Genomic DNA, 16,572 nt, shown 5'->3' with positions numbered 1-16,572 from the left:
ATAATTGTCTAGATCGGAGTTGAGTTTTGGTTTGTGTGTGCAGGATTAACTACGATAACGATGAAGACATAAAGCGAAACAAAGTGCTGGAGTCAAGCACGAAGGATTCGTTGGGAGTTCGAGGGTTCGACGGAAGTCCGAAGGTTCGTCGGGAATGCTGCCGGGACTAGCCGAGAATGAGTAGGGAGCTTGTCGAAAGGTTTTTTGGAAGCTCGCCGGAAGGTTCGTTGGAAGTTCGCGGAGCTCACCGAGAACGACCGGAGCTTGCCGAAGAAGCTCGTTGGAACTCGCCAAGATCAAATCGTGAAGTCTAGGAGCTTGCCGGGAGTCCGCAGAATGGTTTTCGAGAGTTTATCGGAAGACCGTCGGAAGTTCGTCGGAAGCTCGCCGGAAGAAGTCTTGACTTACGGACTTTGTAATAGCTTAGAAAATGTCTTTAAATTCGTAGTTAGCACGTTAATTAGGGTTAGGATTAGGTGTTAATCCTATAACCCAAGTAGGGGCCAATTGGGCCCGAGTTTGGACTGGTTTGGGCCAAGTTTGGAGCCCAACCAGTGAGCTGATTTGGCCTAGGCGGTGGCATCGCCTAGGCTAGGCGGTGGCACCGCCCAGCACCCGAGAGCTGGGCGGTGACACCTCCTGGGCTGGGCGGTTGCACCGTCCAGCACCCGAGCGCTGGGCAGTGGCACCGCTTGGCTGGGCGGTGGCACCGCCAGCATCGGGAACATAAGAGAATTCAAATTTTTGGAGCCCAAATTTGAATCCTCTTGAGGCCTATAAATACCCCTCAAGTCTCAGCTGAGAATACAACTCTTTGAGCAGCAAGTGATTGAGAGAAAAGCCTTACAAGAGTCTTTGCCTTTCTTGTTTTCAATTTGCTAGAGAGTTCACCTCCTTTCTTGCTGAAAATTTATAAGAGGTTGAACTGCTTGTAAAAGGTTGTAAGAGAGGTATTTGCCCTTCCATTTCAAGAGATTTGCTAGTGGAAGGTGGGAGCCTCATCGAAGAGGGGCCTCGCAAGTGGATGTAGGTCATTTGATCGAACCACTCTAAAATCGGCGTGATCTCTGGTTTGCATTTCATTATTGCTATTTACATTACTGCAAACCTACTTACATGCTTTAGTTCCTTATTACCTTTGCTGCGCAACATTAAGAATACGCTTTCAAGTTAAGCTTTTCAAGTTCCGTTCTTATCTTACGAAAGATTTGTCGAAACCAACATTTTAATCTGCTGCACTAATTCACCCCCCCCCCCCCCTCTTAGTGCCGCTCCGATCCTAACAGATATACAACCGCTATGACGCGCATTGATAGTTGAATTTAATGTAGTATTATTATGTTTATTGGCTTATTTTTAAAATTCATGGTCATGTATAAAATACTTTTCAAAAAAATTTTAGAATCCAATTATATAAAATTATTTTCAAATAAATTTTATTTTATTTATTTTGATTTTGAATATATTTTATATCTTATCAATTATTTGGTCAAGTAGGAGAATATTAGATTATATGACCCTTTATAATTAAATAAAATATATAATAGAACTAATTAAATTATAATGATAGATATTAGCCAATAGAAAAGAAGTCCAAAGTAAGATTCAGGGATGTGAGGAACTCTCCTAATAACTTATCCTAGACACTCTGCTCTCTCCTATAAATAGATAAGACATCTAAAGACTAAAGAACACATCTCATAGAGGACGTAGTTGAGAGATTACAGTTTCTTTCTCAACCTATCTGAATCATCAATCTAAGTGGTCCTGTAAAAGGATAAAAAAAGAGGAGAAGGAGAATCTAGTTTTGGATCCAAAGACGATGTCTTTAAATATCATATAGAGATCATTTTCATATGACATCAAAAGGTACGTAAAACCAATCTAATATTATTTGATTTCAATCCTAGCATAAAAGATTTTTTTTTCTGTATTACATATAGAATTTAACAATTTTTATGCTAACAAAATATATAAAAGCATCAGCACCTAGGTAGATATTTTACAAAAAAAAATCATTCAACTTAATAAGCCATACTAGTGTAGTTAAATATGAAGTTATATCATGACAATAAATATATACATGATGATTATAAGTGATTCTCCGGGTTTGAATTAGTTTTGATTATGTCTAAAATAAGATTGTCTAAAATAAGTTTGAAGTTTAAACAATATGTAAACAATATTGATGGAGTAATAGATAATTAAATAAAAATGTTATACTAAAAATATTAATCTATGTGTAGATGTTAAACATTAATTTGTATAATCTATGTATAGATGTTAAATATCAATTTGCATAAGGAAAACTTTATCATTTTATTTAGCAATTTAGGATATTCAAATTTGTACACTTTATTGATGTGTTATATTTAATATCAATGATAAATAAAAAGGTAGCAGCATAGGATATGAATGAAAGTAAATATAGGATGTTATAAGATAAGAACTAAGTAGCTATCAAGTTTCCAAGAATGTCAGATCAGCATACTACCTTACTTGCTTTTAAGCGCAAAGTCAAGTTCTACTTAATCATTCGACTCTAAATGCAGGTGTTGAAGCCTAAACCAAGTCTCCCAGAGAATATGCGTGTAAAGATGCAGTTAGGTGACAAGTCAATGGAATATAAGTAAAAGTTGACAAAGCCTATGTGTTAAAATAATATTATATAGTTATATATATGATTAAACTTTATATATGTTTAAATTAATATTATTATTGTTATGATAAATTTTGGTTATTCATCTCGTGACAAAATGATATAAATATATTTGAGTCTTTTATTATGTCATATGTGACTATTGGGTTGAGGTCAAAGTTAAATAGGAATTATTATTTGGTCATTAATGAGATTATGAAATCAATCTAAAGATATAGAGTAACAATTTATCATTAACGTTATGTGATCAATCTCATGCAAATGTATGAATCTCCTTGTCGGTACAATATTATTAGCCTTATAGACTTGAGCCCCGCATGATGTATTGATCGATTAAGCTTGGAATGTGAGTTAAGCAGAACTGATATATTAGTCTGAGTGTCAACCAAATAGATAGAGATAATATTTTGATCAAATATTCAATTTTCTAAGTAGTCGTGTTTCTAAATAAGCGAGCTTATAGTGTTTTGATGGAAGTGCTAAAAGTAGTTGTGATAAAAATATTGTAAACATAGTTAAAAATACTAAAATAATTGATATAGAAGTTGGTTGCTCTTATTTCTGAACTATTAAAATTATTTAAAAATTTATTTTTTTGTATGAGCTGATTTAGATAAGGTTTTGTATTCATTTGCTTCACTCACAATGTTTTTCAATAAAAAAATTATAAATCTATTCAAATATATTATAAATATCACTATAAATGTTACATGTGAGAATTAGAGTGATCCATAGTTCAGTAGTGATCGATCTAAATTGATGAACTGATTCATCAAATCAACCAATCCATATGGTGTAATGTGGTATTTTAGAAACATATCTCAAGAATTATGATGAATAAAAATATCTGAGAAATATGAAAAGCAGCAACCTCGAAAAACAAAAACAAAAATCCATCGATCGGGATCCATTGGCACCATTTTTTGATACACTCCACAGCACCACTCACCAATCACGAATCTGGACTCGGAACAACGACGTCGGATGACTCGCCACGTGGACCCGTAACGATGACACTTAGTCCCACATCACAATGTCTGAAGACATATTCAAGCTATATTAGAATCCCAACGGGCGAACATACCACGACCTTACTTGAACAGGATCTGTTCTATAGGTTCGTACAATTGTCTCTTAGAACTCTAACGAGATAGGCACCAAAGTCTGGTTGATGATTCAGGACCTCGGGATCGGAGCGTGATTAACGGTGGGAATCTCTTGAGGTCTCTCACAGTAGGGGATCGTTCTCAGCTGTTGTTGCCGCATCGGCTGGGGCGATCCTGGGGTTGTCTGACAGACCCACACACTTTTTTTGGACTTTCATGTATCAAAAACTATATTACAATGTCGAATGACTCGCCGAGTGGACCCGCAACGACAACACTTAGTCCCACATCACAGTGTCTGAAGACATCTTCAAGCTATATTATAACCCTAACGGGAGAACAGAGCACGACCTTACTTGAACAGGATCTGTTCTAAAGGTTCGTACAACTGTCTCTTAGAACTCTAACGAGATAGGCACCAAAGTCTGGTTGACGATTCAGGACCTCAGGATCGGATTGTGATTAACGGTGGAGATCTCTCGAGGTCGCTCACTGTAGGGGATCGTTCTCAGCTGGTGGTGCCTATCGGCTGGGGCGATCCTGGGGGTTGTCTGACAGACCCAAAAAACGTTTTTTGGACGTTCGACTCGAATGTTGGGTCAAAAACTTCTTTATATAAATATGATAATGAAAGGAAGAGCTTATGAAGATAATTGTGGGGGTTGTCTGACAGACCCAAAAAACGTTTTTTGGACGTTCGACTCGAATGTTGGGTCAAAAACTTCTTTATATAAATATGATAATGAAAGGAAGAGCTTATGAAGATAATTGTGAGAGCAATAACAAAAATATTTTGAAGTAGTTTTTTTGACGTGCACACGTGACGAAGATAGAGAGAGAGAAGAACCTGAAGCTTAGACGCATCGCTCAAGCGGATGATATCGAGATGCGTGAGAGAGAGAGGAAGAAGAAGAAGAAGAATCTACCATTGTTTACAGCTTAAGGAACCCCAACCTGATTCTCGTACGCATCGTTTAGAGAGAGAGAGGAATATGGCAATGTATGTAGCTTGGCAAACACCAGCCTGAAGCTGGCGGGCATCATGACGAAGATAGAGAGAAGAACCTGAAGCTTAGACGCATCGCTCAAGCAGATGATATCGAGATGCGTGAGAGAGAGAAGAAGAAGAAGAAGAATCTACCATTGTTTACAGCTTAAGGAACCCCAACCTGAATCTCGTACGCCTCGTTTAGAGAGAGAGAGGAATATGGCAATGTATGTAGCTTGGCATCGTTTAGAGAGAGAGGAACATGGCAATGTATGCAGTAGCTTGGCAAACACCAGCCTGAAGCTGGCGGGCATCATGACGTGAGAAACTCGCCCAACACTTCTCTTCACTCGTGATAGAATTATCCGCTTCAGAGACAGGAATCCAATAATATTTAGTCCCACATCCTAAATATCACAATGTTCCAAGCCATATATTAGAGATAAAGCCAGCTCACTAAGTTTTACACGAACTGCCCAATCTTTTTGCCAGTTTCCCTTTTGCTTGTGGTTTTCTGTGGGTTTTTGTTTTTAATGTACATGAGTTTAAATGAAAAATGTATATGTTTATAATCTATGTGCAGATGTTAAACATCAATTTGTATAAGGAACATTTTATCGTTTTATTTAGTAAGTTAGGATGTTTAAATTTGTACACTTTTCTAATGTGTTATATTTGATAGCATTGATAAATAAAAAAGGTAACATCATATTTTACTCATAAATATAGTATATGAATAAAAGTGAAAATAGAGTGTTATAACATAAGAACTAATTAGAGATCAGGTATTGGTTGGTATCTTCAATCTTCCTATTATTTTTGGTTTGCAAAGCACCACATCAATAATTTATATTTATTTAAAAGTTGACAAAGTTTATGTGTTAAAATATAATTATATAATTATATTTCGTCCTCTTTTGTGGTCTTTGTTCAATTGGTATATTGACCTCCGCAACTCCGATCTCCTTGTCGCAATGTCCGTTCTTCTAGGCTCGATACCTAAATTCTCGACCTGAAGCCTTCTACCGACAGGTTGACCGTTCCTCCGGTCCGACATCCAATATTCTGATATGTTCACTCCGGTCCAATGTTCAATATTATGACATGTTTAATTTACCTCTCCTGATCGACATTAGCCCTACGTCACTCAAACGCATATTAGAACAACACTACAATTAGTTTCATCATCAAAATCTGAGATTCAATACAAATATTAACTATGTGTCAATCAGATAGACATGACATTTCTACCAAGTATTTAATTTCTTAGTAATCATGTTTTTGAATGATGGAATTGCTAAAAATAAATGTGATAAAAATATTGTAAACATAGTTAAAAATACTAAAATTGATATAGAAGTTAGTTGTTCTTATTTCTAAACAATTAAAAATTATTAAAAAAATATTTTTCTGTATGAGCTGATTTATATAAGGTTTTGTATTCATTTGCTTCACTCATAATGTTTTTCAATAAAAAAAATTATAAATCTATTCAAATATATTATAAATATCACTATAAATCTTACATGTGAGAATTAGAGTGAGCCATAGTTCAGTAGTGATCGATCTAAATTGATGAACTGATTCATCATATCAACCAATCCATATGGTGTAATGTGGTATTTTAGAAACATATCTCAAGAATTATGATGAATAAAAACATCTGAGAAATATGAAAAGCAGCAACCTCGAAAAACAAAAACAAAAATCCATCGATCGGGATCCATTGCACCATTTTTTGATAGACTCCACAGCCCCACTCACCAATCACGAATCTGGACTCGGAACAACGACGTCGGATGACTCGCCGAGTGGATCCGCAACGACGACACTTAGTCCCACATCACAATTCCAAAGATATCTTCAAGCTACATTAGAACCCCGACGGGTGAACAGTGCACGACCTTACTTGAACAGGATCTGTTCTATAGGTTCGTACAACTGTCTCTTAGAACTGATCGGAGCGTGATTAACGTGGGGATCTCTCGAGGTCTCTAACAGCAGGGGATCGTTCTCAGCTGTTGTTACCGCATCGGCTGGGGCGATCCTGGGGTTGTCTGACAGACCCACAATTATCTTTTGGACCATGCATGTTTTGTTTGTTAATTGGACATGCATCTTCTATTGCTGTTTAAGTTCTTTTACTTGCAAAAAGTCCTCAATTAAAATGAGACATATATATCTAATGCTAAACATAAATATAGTTATATTTGTATATATCCATGTTGTTCAGATGGATATATAATTTTTGCTTTTTTAATAATAGTTGGATTATATCATCCCATTATTTAAAATAATAAAAATTGTGCCCAGAAGCAAACAGTCAGTGCATCGGAACATTCCTTCCATCTCAATTATAGCTCGAAGAAGCTTTATATATATAGCTCACATCTGGTCCCAATCAGGCAAGTGCTACTTCTCCCAGTCATTTAATTCAGAATTCCCTTAATTTCATGGTTGGTATACAGACAATCATGGCTTGTGCAGAAAGGAAAACCTCATCATTACAAATTGGAAATGTTAATTTGCCACGTTTATTTTCTCTAAGCATTCTTTCCAATCTTACATTTTCCAATCCAACATTGGAAATGTTGGAACGAATTCACTTAGAATCGACCATTTTCATGCAAAAAGCTGATCGGCATTGCATCTACATGAAGAAAGCCCAGCCATCAGTTAATTCTTGCAGAAGGCATGGAGAGTTTCGTCCAGTGCTTTCCGGTCAGTCACCAGTGAAAACACAATTTCCCAATGGATTAAATCAAGCAAATCATATATATATGCAGGAAAAAAAAGATCATTAAATTATGTGAAATATTATTATGCATATGATAGTTCAGTATATTACAATCAAATGTTAGAACTTCTTAGCTTCTTAATTTTGTGTAATAATTTTCTGTTTTGGGTTTAGAAGGAATATAGAAATAAAAATCCTTATTTGATGAAAATGACAAAAAAAAAAAAGAAATGAATATTGTTCCAGAATTTTTAATATTTTGACAGAAGATGTACCACTGAGATAATCACAATCAATATTCTTATAAAGTAGGTTATCATTCTTTCAATCTTTGGTTGATGGTAAATCTCTAATGTCTCTGCCTAGATGAGTCCACAAAATCCTCCTCCTGATGATCTGTTCAACAATGGAAGTGCTATTGGTGAAGTCAAATTACAAAATAAGAGACATTCATTGGCCATATCTCCAAATTCTCTTGCCTCAAAACAACACAAGAAATTGTCCCACTCAAGAGCCTTTATAATTGAGGGTATTCTTGGCAAAGTCCAATTAGTTCAAGGAGGACTGTCAGTTCAAAACATAATATGAAGACCACAGAGGGAAACATAAAAACAGGAATTGTTTCTTACCATTATAGAGAGAAATAACTTTCATCCCAAGAAAATGCCCATCAAAACATATTTTATAATTGATAGCAAAGTTATTTGTCAAAAACAGGATGACCTGGGACTGATGAGACATTTCCCTGACATGAAAGGTGGATATCATGGGCATATGATTATAGTTACTTAAGCTAGGCAATCTTTTCCAAATTTTCACTTTCCCTCATCTACAGATCAACACTGTTTCTCCATTTACACGTGTATCATGAAGCATTGATATATATCAATAACACTGTTTCTACCAGTTCACAACATAAAGTTCTACAGAATTATGTTGCATGGTGACAAAATTGATGGCTCAGTTTGGAAGCAACTTCTCCATTTTTAGCAAACTATCTTATTAGCATATCATGATGTTGGACAGTTACATTGCAAGTCAAATTTGATATGCTTTACACCGTTCCTTGAAAGTGACGGCCTTGCACTCGAGATAATAAAAAAGGAAGAAAATATGGAAGCATAATAATCAAATAAATGGTTTTAGAAACAGAGGATAGTATGATAAAATTGCTTGTAGACTGAAGACTCGCATGACCAAATGTATGCCTCAGATTTAGTGTCACCCGTATTGTCACGGATAAAGTTCTAAATAGGATGTTCGATGTAATACTTATGTATGTTCGTGTCTTTCTGTTTGTTCATGCTTTGTACAGCATATAGAGGAACAATCGAAGCATTAACAGCCTCATTTTAGTTGGGTTTGATGTCCTTCTTAGGCTTGTAAATAAATATTGTGTCATGTGGACACTTGTGAGAAATATTCAATATGTAGTGGACCATTTTGACCCTTTGTTGTGCAACCGTTCAGAGCTTGTAAAGTATGTTTATAATTTATATTGGCTATGAGGTGTTTTCGAAAATGTTTGCTTGTGGATCCCGAGTGAGGCGTTTTCTCTAACCCGTTTTCTCTTTTGTAGGTTCTAAGGGACCATGGGAGGTTTCGGGAAGGCTGATCTTTGCGGACGAACACACAAGGGTGCCACACGACTTAGGCAAAACCAGCTAAGTCCGTGACAATATGTCACTTTCCTTCTCATCTAAGGAAACAACCTTAGCTTTGTTTTCACAAGAGCGCTTGATAGCATATGCTAAGGCACTTGGGTCTCCGACAAAGTCGTACATGAATAAGAAGATTGAGAACCAAAAGGTTCTTTTAGTGAAAAAAAAGAAAATCCAAGTTTAACCATTGAGTCAAAAAGGGATTTCACATATTTTTCTAGACTGACTGGGTGTCAAACTATTTGGCAAAAACCCACGATGGAAGCTAAAGTTACATTGCTTGAAAGTCACAAAATAGATTGATCTTCAGTGATTTAGCAATTTAAAAATGGAAGCAAACTAAACATCATTACATACATTTTTTATTTGAGCTAGAAGAATATTGGAAATTCCTTTACTAAAAGAACTAACGACCCTAGACATCAGAGATATGTTGATGAGATGCATATTGCTAAAAGTAGTGAAAAATCATTGAAAAAAAAAGAAATTGAACTAATTGGCATAAGTCACATCAATCTTTTGTTATTTTATATGAAATGAGTCAAATGATGATATGCTGCAGTGTGTGTATTCCAGAAAATTCTATTGTATACATTCTTTCAAAGCTGCCCGGGTCCATATTTGTGTATATTCCATTTTTTTAATAACTGAATCCATCCGATGAAGGAAAAAAGAGAAGATACATACAACTTCTGCAAAGAAACCAATGCCAAAGTGATCTTGAAACAGACACACAGAGCAACAAGCATTCACTTAAGTTATGGGAAACATAAAACTTCCAGTAATAAGACATAATAAGGAGAAGCCAACATGCTACCTTGCTAACAGAGCTTGCATATTCTTTTCTTGCCACTCGAAGAACTCCTTGTCTCTGACGAGCCCACACTTCACAACCTCACCTATGCCAGATGCTAGTTCCCTATCTGGCAATGTGTTAAGAGTATTGGTATCTATAAGAACACATTGTGGCTAGTAAAAGGTACCAATCAAGTTCTTCCCAAGGGGATGGTTTACTCCAGTTTTCCCCCCAACTGATGAATCCACCTGAATCCAATTAACATCATATCATTAGCCAATTACCACACAGTCGATTCACATAATTCAACATGCTACAGGAAAAAAAACAACTAAAACAGTTTACCTGAGACATTAGTGTAGTAGGAATCTGAATGAAGTTAACACCACGAAGAAAGGAAGAAGCAGCGAAGCCACACATATCACCAATGACACCACCACCGAGGGCCACAAAAGTACAACGACGATCCATCCTACACTCTATGGCCTTATCAAAGACCTTCATCAGAGTTTCCTGCAGAAACCCACCCAAACAGATTAACGACACGATACCCATCAAGATGGGGTAAAAGAGGAGAGGGTTAATCCCAAGCACCAACCATGTTCTTATACTTCTTCCCATCGGGCAGAATCACACTCTCCACCGTAACCTTCGGATTCCGGTGAGTCTACGCTCCGACAAGTTTGTCAAGGTATAGGGGGGCGATTGTGGTGTTGGTGACCGCTAGAATGCTCTTCCCATATGCATGTCTACGATCAATTTCCCCAGCAAAAGAAACTATAATGAACGTCCAACAAGAAATCACGAAAGCAGTATAAAAGGAAAGGAACAAAGGTACCTCTGGAGCAGATCGGGTTCGTCAAGTAAGCCAGAGCCGATGTAGATCGGGTAGCTCCGGCTCCCGAGATCGACATCGACGACCGTCGAAACCCCAGAACCCGCCTTATCCGACGCATCCTCCATCACGGGGGAGGCGCTCGCCGAGATCGCGGTTCGAGTCCGAGCAGATATCGGAGCACGCACATAAATCCGATCGGAAGAGAGGGAGGGGAGATGAAGGCGGCGACGGGCAAAGGAGAATGACCTGGCGGCAGCAAGGGAGAGGCGAGGAGCGGCGGAGATCCTGGCGGAGGAGCGCAGAGAGGGGCGGATCGAGGAGGAGGCCGCCATCAATTAGGACGAGGAGGGCTTTGACCTCGATTCGTCGGTCGCTCACCATTCTTCCCCTCCACCACTCGACGAGGTTGTAAAGCTCGCGGGCGGCAGCGCGAGGGGTGGGTGGGGAGAATGGAGGCCGCGGGTGCCGGAGACCACAACTTCTGTTATGTGTAGCGTGTTTTGGGGACGAAGGATCCGCCGTCCATATTGGGGTTAGAGGTAATCGGGCCCGTCAATTTGGTGCGACTCTTATAAGGTTCGTAGGAGGTGATGCGGGAGGGAGAGACGTCGCCACCGACAGCGGTCGGTGGCAACGGGGAATATTTGCAACTGCATATGAACTTTCACGCACGTGTCGTCGAATTTGGGATGAGAATGGAAATGAAAAACGTGGCGCAGGACACGTTCGTATTATTTAATCCTAGAAAACTTTAATCACTAAAATATATTTTAAAGATAGAATGCCTATCTTTCCCAATGCACATAAAATCAATAGAATTAATTTTTTTTTTATCTCGCCATCTAATATGATCAGTATTTTTTGTCACATGGAGTGGGATCAATTTGGATCTGATGAAATATTGATTGGATGTGCAACGAAACACAAATTTAATATAACATACCAAGCTAAAAAACAATATACAGTAATCTTCACAAATATATTTTTATTTTATCAGATGCCTTTTACTTAATGGGATTAAGATGAGATCAATTGCTTCAAGTTGGATTGTAAAATTGACTGTATCACCATTCTAGAAATAGGGATGAGAATCAATTTCCTCATTGATTTTATTTAAGGAATATAATATTATCCCAAACCTCTGAAATTAAGATATATATATATATACATATATATATATATACACATATATATATAAATACACACACACATATATATATATATATATACATATATATATATACATATATATATATATACATATATATATACATATATATATATACATATATATATATATATACATATATATATATATATATATACATATATATATATATATATATATATATATATATATATACTCAAAATTTCTTGATAACCCATGCATTGATCGAAATCATAGTCCACAAACTTGTGGATGTGACAGTATACAATACATGAATTTTCTGTTGATTTGTCATTTTAGCTAAATCATTGAACTTGACTTCATCTAGTTATAGATCGAGTGTACCTAAAAACACATAGTATGACTTCTATTACAAATCTTAAAAACTGATGAACTACATGACAGAAAAAAACAGCAACCTCAAAGCTGTAACCCAATCAAACAAACATGATTTTGATTGACTCAATATTAACTCTAAACATAATCTATGCAACCCAAGGCGCTAAGAATGGGCACAGCATACCAATTGCACCATTTCGCCCACACAAATGAGAAATCCGGCGGACATACTCAAGGAGTACTTTTAATTTCATCAGACCAATTGCTCAAGAGATTCAATGATGTCATCCTAAATGCACCATATAAAGTCTTTTTCAAGAGTCAAATGCATTCCTGTTCTACTTACAATCATAAACTACAGATTGACGACAAATAGAGTCCCAGAACCCAGAGAAAAGTCTCCATTGATAAAAGAGGCTTCAAGATCATGCAGGGGATAACAGTCACATCACTCGAACGCCCACTGGTTCTCCCTCCGAACCTCTTCCTCTTCCTCGGGCGTGAAGTCATTCTTAATGTTGAAGGTCTTACGGATCTCTTCAGGTGTCTTACCCTTGATCATGTCAGCTACAGTTTGGCAAGTCAGATCCAGCAGTCCTTTAATGTTCAGATAATTTGCTGCCTGAATGCACCAGACAAAGAATTAGCACATCACTATATGTACTCAATACCATGAGAATATCATGATTGGCCAATAACATCCTCCGCGAATCAACACAGAGAAAAGCAGTTTCCAAATGCATGAACTATTTTAGAGGGTAATTTTATAAGAATCATGGGAGGAGGTGGAATGAAAAGCCTCTCTTTCTACCCCTAGTAAATGCCTTTACTATATATTTTCCCTGCAAAAAGGCAAAGAGTACCACAAAAACAAGGTTGGGCCAGGCAAACTTGGCCGGAAAAATTTAACCCTATACCAAATGCTGCACTTCGATTCTAGAGAATGATGGCCAGTACAAACATGAAAACTAGCAAAGCTGCACTTCAATCGTAACCAGCTTGAGGCTCGACGGTGGAGGCTCTATCTGGCAGCATTTATATAACAGACAATAAAATAGAGAATGATGGCCAGTACAAACATGAAACTTAACAGCTCTGGTTTCTGGCTAAACAGCCCTCAGCGATGCAGGCTTGGATGGAAACAGGCAGGATACGTTGCAGAACATTGCACACGTAATAAGCACAAAGAAAATTTTAGGGCAAAATATGGAGAAGCAAAGAAGTATGTTAAAGGGGATCTACACCCATTAACCAAAAAAAAAGAGAAAAGGAGCCATGAAAACAATAAACCACATTTATTTTTTGGCTTTTATGAGAAGGCTGAGATCCTCAGAACTTCATTTTGCTCTGCCTAAGATAGCTATGCTTGCTTGGATGGGAACAGGCAGGATATGTTGCAGAACATTGCACAAGTAATAAGCACAAAGACAGCTATGCATGCTTGATTTTGCTCCACCTAAGACAGCTTAATCGGATGAGCTTTTGGGTTTTGTGAATCATCTTTGTCCTTTGGCATTATGGCTCCATCACTATGTTATCTCTATAATCAGTATCATCGGGTCTTCTTGGATATCTACTCAATTACAGAGCAGAAGTGAAAATTAAAAAGGTTTGGCCAAAGTTCCAGTTTCTGTTTCCCTCAGAGTCCTAAGAAAAGAAGGGACTCAAAAATACAGAGGCAGTCCTACAACAGAAGATTCATTTAGTTTGCTCGGTGTCCTACTTAGGCAGGAAACAAGCACAGTATTCAGTTTTAGCTAAGTATTTATACTTTTTAGCAGAAAGATTGACGAGTCCCATTAAACAGTAGCAAAGTACCTTTAGCAATTTTTTTCTTCTAGGTGCGTAGCAAAGTACCTTCAGCATTTTTGTTTCTTCTAGGTGCATATATGAATGCATATTAAACTAAAACTGTAAACTACAACAAAAGCAGCACGCCTTTTAAAGAAAATGAAGTACCAATTATTTTCAGAAGAATTTCATTCTTCCATTTTTTAGGAGTACATGAAGAATGACAACAATTTTTTTTACCTTTTATGTTTATGCATCATGTTTAGGATACAACTTATCAATAACCGTTAATTAAGAATGAGTTATTAGATTTGAAAGGAAGAATAAGATGAAAAAACCAAATTTATAGGAGAAAACCAACTCCTAGTAGTGTCACCACTTTCTAAACTGCTCATGAGTTCCATTTTTCTTGAACCTCAAGTATTGCCTTGATAAGTGTCGAACCTCATGCCAAACCCATTGCATATGTGGCCTTTCCTACTGATGCAACTTTGTTGCAGTTAGATAACATAAATCTAGAGAGACTAAGAAAGGGAGTTGATTTATGTAAGTAATAAGTGCCTTTAAAAATTACAGAGAGCTCATAGAATCCTCCATGATAATTAGATATCAAATAATAATCTGAAAACTAATAAACTAGCGCAAGCTCATAACTTCCAGGTTAAGAAAACCAATCAACCAACCAAATACTTCACATCAAACAAATTCAAAATTAAAAATGGACCATCAAATTCTAAATGATAACACAATTTCTTGAAAAGAAAAAATATATCAAAATTATGAAATCATAATAACAAATGCTGATAATAAAAGCATGGAACAAATTTGACCAGTAATATGTCCGAATTTGTGTTAATACCATGAGAGTTGTCGAGTTGACAAGAACTATGAACAAGAAACATGACATATAACAAGAAATTACATATCCAGAGATAGACCAAATTGTAGTCTGCACCAGTTTTGTACCAGACTTTATCAATACCTTGTTATAGGGCATAGTGAACAATGAATTATCTCATTCAAATAAGTGATCTAACATCGGTAGTGCATCGTTATGGAAAGGAGATATAAATAAAAAAGAAAACATCAAAAGAAACAGTGGCATCACATGGGATCGATTTCATATCAATGAAAAAAGTACAAATAAGAAAAGGATAAGCTAGAAAAGAGAAGCAACCATATTCAGTAATCATTTCTCTTCGCTCAAAAGAATGTATGACCCCTCTCTAAGGTCTGTAGGAGGAAGAAAGTCCAAGATATTCCGCATCATTTCAAGTAAGAAAAACAACTATTTTAAAGGTAATGTTACAACCAATTGTGTTTTCAAGGTAGAAATTAAATTCCTTAAGATCCATCAAGAACAAAGTACAAATAACAACAAGGATATTGACATTTCCCATAAACAAAATCATACGTAAAAAGAAGAATTCAGAAAAACATGAAGAATCCAATTGATTATGGAAAAAAAAAGGTACAACAACTAAAATTTTATCCAAAACAAAACAAATTGAATCTTTTTCTTCCAATCACAACACGTGCAGCTTAAAGATCTCCAACAGAAGAGTTAAAAAAGGATCAACAACTCCTCATAGTGAAGGAATTCTACACATATAAAAGGACTGAAATATCAATGAAGAAAAAGGACGAGAGATCTCACCAGGATGAGGTCGAAGAGGGTGGCCTGGTCGACTTTGACGAAGTCAGCGTCCCAGGTCTTGAGATCGTCTTCGGTGACGCTCGGGGCGTCGTCCGATGAGGAGGACCTAGCGGCGGCATCGACGTGCTTCTTGCAGTACTCGACGACCTTCGCGAGGATCTTGGAGGTGACGTTGGGGAGGGGGATGCCGTTGTCGGCGCAGTCGTCCTCGATCATGTGCTTGATGGTCTGAGACTCCATGGCCACCGCCTCCTCCACCTCGAACACCTCCCCATCCGAGCTCCTCAGCGTAATCGTCTTTGCCATGGTCGCCTTCCCCGCTTCGATCGAGATCCAACAGAAAAAGGAGAAGAGATCGAGAGAGAAAGCCGAAGAAGAAGGAACAAATGACTCGATTTGGGGTTTCAAGATTATCTCTATTTGTACCGAATGTGGTTGGCCTCCTCGGACGGCTTCTTTCCCTAGAATAGGTGCTAATTATGGACCCAGTAGCGGGTCCCACCTGAACTTTCGGTCCTCCGGAAGGTAAAGACGTGGGTAAACTGTGAACAGATGTGAATGTGTTGCTTATTATTGATGGCCCGTTCGACCTCGGTTGGGAGAGACGTAGCGGTCGAGTTCAACGAGGAAACGCAGGAATCGGGTGCGGAAACGACAAGATTGAACAGTATATTAATCACCTAATCATGATCAGATCTCGAAATCCAAAAAATCTTCACGGGGATGTTGAGGTAAATCAATCTTAGACATATAATCAAATATTTTGTTTTTTTTCTCTCTCTCTCTCGATCTTAGTAGTTCGTCTGATTTGATCAAATAATTTTTTTGATTT

The 16,572-nt window shown here is 37.3% G+C and overlaps 1 protein-coding gene, 2 non-coding genes and 2 pseudogenes across 3 annotated transcripts; 3 read left to right on the top strand and 2 right to left on the bottom strand.

Annotated features, from left to right (window-relative positions):
- The first annotated feature begins 3,744 nt into the window (after positions 1-3,744).
- LOC135596326 (small nucleolar RNA U3) lies at positions 3,745-3,959 on the top strand. Its single transcript, XR_010480945.1, has one exon. It is a non-coding gene; the product is annotated as a small nucleolar RNA U3 (small nucleolar RNA).
- A 152-nt stretch (positions 3,960-4,111) lies between these two features.
- On the top strand, positions 4,112-4,326 carry LOC135596328 (small nucleolar RNA U3). Its single transcript, XR_010480947.1, has one exon. It is a non-coding gene; the product is annotated as a small nucleolar RNA U3 (small nucleolar RNA).
- A 2,326-nt stretch (positions 4,327-6,652) lies between these two features.
- On the top strand, positions 6,653-6,820 carry LOC135596332 (small nucleolar RNA U3; annotated as a pseudogene).
- Positions 6,821-9,824: 3,004 nt separating this feature from the next.
- LOC135595384 (3-dehydroquinate synthase, chloroplastic-like) lies at positions 9,825-11,253 on the bottom strand (annotated as a pseudogene).
- Positions 11,254-12,520: 1,267 nt separating this feature from the next.
- LOC135595382 (SKP1-like protein 1) lies at positions 12,521-16,168 on the bottom strand. Its single transcript, XM_065086220.1, has 2 exons — positions 15,741-16,168; positions 12,521-12,914 (listed from the first exon to the last, which is right to left on the bottom strand). Exons 1-2 carry the CDS (start codon positions 16,044-16,046, stop codon positions 12,741-12,743), a joined length of 480 nt encoding a protein of 159 aa, XP_064942292.1. The 5' UTR covers positions 16,047-16,168; the 3' UTR covers positions 12,521-12,740.
- Positions 16,169-16,572: the final 404 nt, after the last annotated feature.

Source organism: Musa acuminata, chromosome BXJ1-10 (assembly GCF_036884655.1).
Source record: "Musa acuminata AAA Group cultivar baxijiao chromosome BXJ1-10, Cavendish_Baxijiao_AAA, whole genome shotgun sequence".
Classification (NCBI taxonomy): domain Eukaryota; kingdom Viridiplantae; phylum Streptophyta; class Magnoliopsida; order Zingiberales; family Musaceae; genus Musa; species Musa acuminata.
The sequence above is the reverse complement of the archived record's forward strand: the minus strand, read 5'-3'. Positions and strand labels throughout refer to the sequence as shown.

What these genes read in the sequence shown, in the direction of transcription:
- LOC135595382 (XM_065086220.1), bottom strand. Translation starts at nt 16,046, where the DNA reads ATGGCAAAGACGATTACGCTGAGGAGCTCGGATGGGGAGGTGTTCGAG. An exon ending in CCCTCTTCGACCTCATCCTG is followed by an intron (nt 12,915 to 15,740) that starts GTGAGATCTCTC and finishes TGGTGCATTCAG; the next exon opens with GCAGCAAATTATCTGAACAT.